Source organism: Anoplophora glabripennis, unplaced genomic scaffold, assembly GCF_000390285.2.
Source record: "Anoplophora glabripennis isolate ALB-LARVAE unplaced genomic scaffold, Agla_2.0 scaffold306, whole genome shotgun sequence".
NCBI lineage: Eukaryota > Metazoa > Arthropoda > Insecta > Coleoptera > Cerambycidae > Anoplophora > Anoplophora glabripennis.
The window spans coordinates 607,175-614,893 of NW_019417798.1; the positions used below are offsets into that span (position 1 = coordinate 607,175).

General features: G+C 32.3%; 1 protein-coding gene across 2 annotated transcripts; it reads right to left on the reverse strand.

The window, feature by feature from the left end:
- Positions 1 to 2,523: 2,523 nt before the first annotated feature.
- Positions 2,524 to 6,926, reverse strand: LOC108909259 (phosphoribosyl pyrophosphate synthase-associated protein 2). Of its 2 annotated transcripts, none has more exons than XM_018713530.2 (6): positions 6,660 to 6,926; positions 6,277 to 6,507; positions 5,930 to 6,218; positions 5,595 to 5,870; positions 2,945 to 3,091; positions 2,524 to 2,876 (listed from the first exon to the last, which is right to left on the reverse strand). In XM_018713530.2, exons 1-6 carry the CDS (start codon positions 6,680 to 6,682, stop codon positions 2,718 to 2,720), a joined length of 1,125 nt encoding a protein of 374 aa, XP_018569046.1. In that variant the 5' UTR covers positions 6,683 to 6,926; the 3' UTR covers positions 2,524 to 2,717. The 2 variants fall into 2 exon arrangements, with proteins under 2 accessions (XP_018569046.1, XP_018569047.1); XM_018713531.1 differs by having other exon boundaries at positions 2,525 to 2,876; positions 6,702 to 6,925.
- Positions 6,927 to 7,719: the final 793 nt, after the last annotated feature.

Consider the following 7,719-nt stretch of genomic DNA (forward strand, 5'->3'; position numbering starts at 1 on the left):
TACATGGCTGTATTTAGAATCATAGCATTACCCCTTAATAAATTAACCCCGACATTCTAAACTTAAGTAGACTGGACTGTTTGGAAACCCAAGGAGAACTACCTTTTCGGGATCTTGCTGGATTTCGACACTTTTACTTCCTGCCCATTGTGGATTCAGAAGTTTTGTTATCAATTTATTTGCCAGTTCTGGTCTTTAAGGACAAAGACGGCATCTCCTTAATGCCTTAAGTACTTGTTATATTGTCAATTCGGTCCCATTTCCTGAATCTGGGAAAGCTCTAGGGATTATTTTACATGTCATATTAATAATTACGTAACAAAACTGAATTTACAAGTAACCCTATTCTTTACATCTTCCTTTGCCCTGACCTCTTATAGCAGTATGACGATGGGCTAGTCGATTTTATGTTACCCTATTTTTCTAGTTAGAAAAAGCCAACGTAAAAAAATTATCTCATTATTTTTTGTATAATTCAACGCTTTAGTACGAAAACATGCTATCTCAGATTTTGGTTGGAAAACATGCTATCTCAAATTAAGCTTGGAAAACATGCTAACTCAAATTTTTAGGTAAAAACATGCTATCTCAGTGTGACTAGAAATTTAAGTTGGCACATTGAATGATTGAAACATTGAAACCGTGCGTTTATAATAAACTTTATATATATTTTTTAAAAAGTAAGGAATATTTATGTTCAGGTACACTGTTTATTTTATTTTTTTCATTCAACATTTTTCAATTAATTTTGTTGTTATTATTGTAAATGACAAAATTGTTAATTAAAAAAATAGAATAATATGCAGTATGCTGAAACACGTACATTACTAGTGTAAATAGTGTATACATTAATATATAAAAATTGTTACTAAAAATTATTCGATTTTTTTCATACAAGTTTGCTTTGGTATAAAAATTAATAGAGCACTCTTACTTTTATTAATAGACTTAACATAATAATCAGAATATAAATATAATGTATAAAGTTGAATGATATGAATATATCGATGCGACGGGCGCATTTGATATGCACGTGCACATTTCCGCGGTTCCCCATGCACACATGTTTATTATCAGATCATAAAGTACCGGTAATAAAAGTGTCGCATACCTGCATTTCATTTCCAAAGTCTATGCAAGGACGCGGCTACCTTGTTTTTATTGAGGTGCAGTAAGAACGACTCGAACCCGGAGTTTGGGGCCTAGCCTGGTCCACTATATGATTCTTTTTATTGCAGTCTTCTTAGTCAGCATTAGGATACAAAATTATTTTCAGAATAAATTGTGCATCCCAGATTTTGTGAAAAATAAAAATAAGTGTATCAAGAGTAGCGACTATAAATCAGATAAGAGTACGCTATTAATTTTGATATCAAAGCAAACTTGTATGAAAAGAATCGAATAATTTTTAGTAATAAGAAACATTTTTATATATTATGGTATGTATACACTATTTTTTTATCATTTGTTATTTCAAAAAACGTCGAGTAATGTACGTGTTGCAGCATACTGCATATTATTCTATTTTTTTAATTAACAATTTCGTCGTTTATAACAGTAACTTAACAAAATTAATTGAAAAATGTTGAATAAAAAAAATAAAATAAACAGTGTACCTGAACATAAATATTCCTTACTTTTTGAAAAATATATAAGTTTATTATAAATGCACGGTTTCAATCATTAAATGTGAGATAGCATGTTTTCATACTAAAGCGTAGATATGTATTTTCATTTTTATAGAAATTAATGCAACGAAATTTGGTGACAGATTCTTAACATAAATTTAGGAGACCCATATTTTCTATTTTGCCAAGTGGCCCCCTCTTTCGGAGTTGCAGCCCCCTGAAATTCGCCCCTAAGAATAGTCTTTTTTTATATCTCAGAACTCTGTTAAGGGAACCCCCTTAAAACATTTTCTCATGGACCCCCCTGTCTTTGGAGCCAAGAAAATTTGGTCACATTTGAATTTCTTAAAAATTATTAGATGCTCGAAAGCCATTGAACTTTTTTGTCTCTCGATATTTATTTCATAAAACGCAATGTTTTCGCGAAAAATGGCAAAATGTGATCGAATGTATATTGTGATTCTTATGAAATTCTACGTTAATCGTAGGTGGTTGGTGATGCATTCAATCACATTTTGCCATTTTTCTCGAAAACATTCCATTTTATGAAAAAAATGTCAAAATAAATCTACATCATAAAATGCTTATAACGCTAGAAGTAAAAACTAATGATTTTATGTAATCCTTTTTGATGTGTGTAAATACTTTTTGTGTAACGTTAATAAACATCTATCCATCCAAACCTTCAGCGACCCCTGTACAACTTCTTCCACAAGACCCCAGAGGGGACCCCATAGTTTGACAACCACTAGTTTAAATGCTTGATGATGAACAATTTGCAGTCTACTGGTTTACTCAATAACTTCCCGAAGACCCTAGAACTCTAAGGAGGTATATGGCAAACTTCCCAGAGAAAACGAACAAAAACTCGACATCATAAACTAATACATTTATTGATAATATAATGGTTACAGTAACAAGCACAGTTCTGAGTTCAATATGAATAGGAAAACATCATGAAATATAAAATCAAAATACTAACTAAATAATTGATATAGTAAAATCAAAATACAAATAAAATACTTGTCCAAATAATAAAAAAAATGCATTCCTAAAATGCCTAAGGATATACATTCTAATCTATTATACTTAATCTTCAAGAGTGACATTTTTGAACAAATACGACATAGATTCCTTGTTGTGGATTCTTCTAATAGCCTCCGACAACAGTATTGAGATGTCTACGGTTTTAATCTTGTGGCACTGCATTTTTTGTAGTTCGTGAGGGATGGTATTTGTGACCACGACCTACATATTTGAAAAATGCATTTAAAAAACAAAATATTGAATTTAAAAAAACAGTTCATAGTTCGTACCTCATCGATAGGGGAGTCCTCAATAAGCCTAGGAGCATCAGAAGAAAGAAGACCATGTGTGGCAAGAACATATATCTTATATGCACCGCGTTCTTTTAAAACCTCTGCAGCTGCCACAAAAGACTGAACGTCGCCAATCAAATCATCCTAAGAGTAAAAAATTACACTGAAATGCTCTGGAAAGTCGCTTTACTAAATATTTTTAAACATTATTAGACTGATAAGTCAGTAATACAGGGTGGTTTTATTTTATTTTCATGAAACTATAGGAACAGGTAAGTTATCGATAAAATAACAATAATTTGTATTATACAGTTTGCATCAAAACTAATACACCAATAAAAATGAGTCCTTATTTCAAAATTGATTTTTTCATAAATTACTACTCCATTTTTAATTTTTTTTTTGTTTTTCAGTAGATTCTAAGATAGAAATTTTGATTGAATATTTCAATTTAGTTCCGTTCAGCATACAAGAGCCTTCATAAATGATTACAAGCCACGTGACCAGTAATTTTATTTTCTTCACGTTAAATTTGGGTAAAATTAAATCAATAAGATCAAGATTACATTAAAACACATTCTGTTTCACCAGCCACTGATCGGTGCAATTTTTCACGATATTCTATTCAACCAATCAACGATTGCAATATCTCGGACGTAAATGTAACGGTTTGTCACTGTTCACTATAAATGAATCATTAATATTGGTGACACCAAGATTTAGATTTTTCGTTACCAGTACCAGCCTACAACCCTATTTTTAAACAATTTGTTTTTTATTTCATATCATTATCCTGTACTAATCTAGCACCAATCCAATCCAATTAAAGCACCAGTTTGTAGTAAAAATTAAAAAAATTGACACAATAGTAGGTAATAAAAATAAAAAAATCAGTGACAAGAAAGAAGACTGAAATAAATAACAAAACACATTGAAGAAAATCAATCGATCAATAATAATGGTGTCACATTGTTGATTAACTCTCGAAGCCAGACATTAATATTTTCTTGATCATTCAAATCGTTCCATATTTTTCAGCATGTTCTCAGTGCTGTCAAAAAAGGCAAATTAACTGATTTTTTTTTATAAATTGTTTTTACTATTGAACTAAATTTTTATAATAAACTGCTATTAAATTGAACTATATTGCAATAATTAATAGAAGATATATTATGTATTAAAAACAAATTGTTCATAAAAGATGGGATTACACTTAGGAAGTAGACATTTGCTACTTTTGTTAACATAATCAGCAGCGTATTTAAAAAAGAAACTTATTCTCTCTTAATTTTGAAAAAACAATTATTTATTTTAGTTTTGGATTTTCTAAAAGGGCATTTCTCACTCCTGTTTCCTAAGAGACATTTAAAAACTGGCTATTTATTGTCAATAACATACTGTAAAATTTCAATGATGAAAAATTGTGCTTTTGGAAAATAACTGGGAAAGTAATTTTTTAAGGACACTAACACCTGTTATCTCAAAAAATAAATATTTTTGAATATAGTATACATAAATATACTTGCTAGGTCTTCTTACCTATTGATTTATAACTTCTCTAATACACTCATAAATGTCGTCAGGCAGTATGTGTGTACAATTCAAGCCAAATTTAAAAACAGTCGAATTTTTTATTTTCTCATGTCTAAAACTCATTTTAAAACTTTAAACCCGTTTTTCTCGAAATACCTTTTTCAAAACGGCACACACAATTGTTATAAACAAATAACTGCCCTTTTTTTTCGTCAAAAATATAACGTTTTACTTCAAACACTTGCCAATTTTACAAAAAATAATATTTTTACAATCCTCCCATACATGCTTCTCTAGCTATACTCATGTAGATTAAGAGCAAATTTTTTTTGTTCCATCTTGAAATTTGCACTAGTTCTAGTGCGTGCCGCAGACCGCCTCAACGACAACGTGCTTCAGGAGAATGGCTCCAGTGGCGCCATTTTGAAATATTCTTTAATGAAAAAATTTTTCTGTACACTTAAATACATGCCTAATAACATACTTCAACAGTTTTTTTCTATTACCTTTCCTTCTATTAAAAAAAAAAATGTCAAAAACACGATTTTTAGGCTGTTACAGAGGTATCATTGTCACAAAATTTCATAACCGATTTATAAGTACTCTGCATTTAATTTGTACTATTAATGGTTTATTTTCTTTATTACCATTGTGATGAACGATTTTAGCCAGCCTGATTCATCGGGCATAGAAAAACGTAAAACAAAAATATACTATACATTAGGAAACAAACATATCTTTCTCACCCAAGAAATGGACACACTTTTTTTGTTTTTAGAATACCGTTTTCTAATTTATATCATATTTTATTCGAATAAAGTATATTATGTGTTAAGAAAATTAATATTTTTTAAAAATGTTAGGACACACGGGCACATTTTCTGCATGGCACTAACAATTCGTATAAATATAGTAGTCGCCATTTACTCTCCTAATTTTTTCCAGTCCATGCCTAAGATTCAAAGGTATTGTTTTTTTACACCAAACTATAATTTTTCAAATTTTTGTTTTCACTTATAAAGAGATATCTTCAAAAAGAGACAACCTAAATGAAAAAAGGTAGTTCTGCAACACTTAAAATAAATGATATAAGATCAAAACATTTCCTACATACCACCATAATAGCAATACGTCCTCCAACGTCTCCGACTACGTTTATTGGTGGTTTCTCTTTGGCAATATGTACTGGCACTCCCACTCCAGCATCCATAGTACGAGATCTTGGGATAGTTGGTGGAGAATACCTACCGTCCACTTCATCGGATTCTGCTTCTTTCTGTTCACCATGAATAACGGCTATACCAAGGCGGAGACGTTCAGCGTAAGAAGTGGCTTTAGCTGTGGCAGCCGGATTACGAGCAACTATGACAGAATTGCGGTAATCGGGAATCTAGAATAAATTTATTAAAAATTAATGTGATTAATGCTAGAATTTGGAATATTACGTACACTTTCTTGTATATACTGAAGAAGAAATGGACTGGCTCTTAAATTATCAACAGGACAGTCAAAAAATCCTTGGATCTCTTTCTGATGTAAATCCATCGTTATAATATGTGTTAATCCAGATTTTACCATCATTTGAGCCACAAGCTTGGTTACAATACTCCCTCTCTTTCTCATTTTGCACTGTTTACTGTAAGGCAAATAAGGGATCACTCCAACGATTGACTTTGCCGAAGACGTCTTGCAAGCATATGCCATAATTAACAATTCCATGATGTTATTGTTCACATCTCTAAAAGATATAAAAGTCAAGAGACTATTTGTAAATAAAATTAATAAAAACGACGTACTTGGCTCCTGTTTGTATGATATACACGTCCTTGCCTCTAATGGAATCGCCAATTTGTACCATAGTTTCACGATTTGACTTATGATAAACAGCACATCCACTGGACTTAACACCAAGCCTCTTGTGTATCAAGTTGGCAAGCTCTGGATGAGAATTCCCAGAGATTAGGACAATATCAGATGTCTTGGGAGCATCCATACCAACACCTTGAGGGAGTCGAAAACCTCCAAATCTAAGATATTAAAAAATAATTCATATTAGATTGAGCTAATTAATATTGTAACTACATAACTATTCACAGTATTCAAAGGATAAGTAAACACTTGACTTTTTTGTTTAGAATTAACTCTAATCTACATATTTTTCAAGATATTTTGTGAGCACCTGTTACGGCCGTGACCGAGCATTGTGATTTAAATCATTTACCTCTTCCAAAAATTTTGCAAACAACAAACAAAATCTGTTTTAAGTTTTAGATCGCAAATGAATACTTGAAATCAAATTATCAAAATGGAAATGGAAGAGTGACGGAACTTGGAAATTCACTCACTGACAACTTAACCTTATTTTTTTTGTTTGACTTTAGTTAATTTCATTATTTTGAAATTTAAAATAAAAATATAGTTTCTTAAGGTGTCTAAAAGTTTTACAAGCTTGTAAGTTATGTAATGTTTTTAAACACCACAAATATAGGCTTTTAAAAATTGTGCCAAATTTATGAAAATATGAAGCGTTTTCCCAAAGGTATATGCTATTTGATTGGTCACATAGAAATTTAAATCAGGTTTATTTTCATGTGATTGGTCACAATACAATTCCTCATATAGATTCCCTTCCAATTTTCGTGCCATGCGGATAGTTCCTTAAAGTTCCCTCCATAATTCATTAATCATAGATAGACACAGATAGCGAGGCGAGCATTCTGCTCTATGGTAGTAGACACTGAGCCACAGAAGATAAATTGTTTTATCATCTGTGACTTGGCCATACAGTAGTAAAAAAGATGAACAAATACTAGGGAATGATCGTTTTTTTTTCTAAAGGAATGTTTGGTTTCAAAGTAGCAGTTTCGGAGATCTTTGGATAACATTTGGTTAAGATAGACTGCGCCGCGCCATTATTCTATGGCTAGAAATTGGCCTCAATGATTTGGGATCGAGGGGGATTATCCCTCTTTATCCTGCCTCATCTCGTGTAGGCCTGGACAGCCTTCGTAGGTGGGCCCCATCCGTCGTCTACCCCGACCGCAAATGCGGCCGGTGTAGGCGCTTTGTGGGACCTCCTTTTGTCCTGGCTGGGCCCCGCCGGCTAGGGCCCTTTCTTCTGGCGCTCTTCTTGCTTCGCCGGCTCGTCTGTGTAAACCCCGGGGGTAGTGTCATGTTTATGTGTGGTATGGTTGGGTAGGGTAGTGCGGCTATGCAGCCTGGGATGCGCTTTGCTAAGG

Bases quoted from the DNA above. Each gene is read 5' to 3' on its own strand.
- LOC108909259 (XM_018713530.2), bottom strand. From the start codon at position 6,682: ATGCTCGGTCACGGCCGTAACAG. The intron at 5,871-5,929 runs GTACGTAATATT...AATTTATTCTAG, and splicing joins TTCAGTATATACAAGAAAGT to ATTCCCGATTACCGCAATTC. The intron at 3,092-5,594 runs GTATGTAGGAAA...TTTTACTCTTAG, and splicing joins GACGTATTGCTATTATGGTG to GATGATTTGATTGGCGACGT.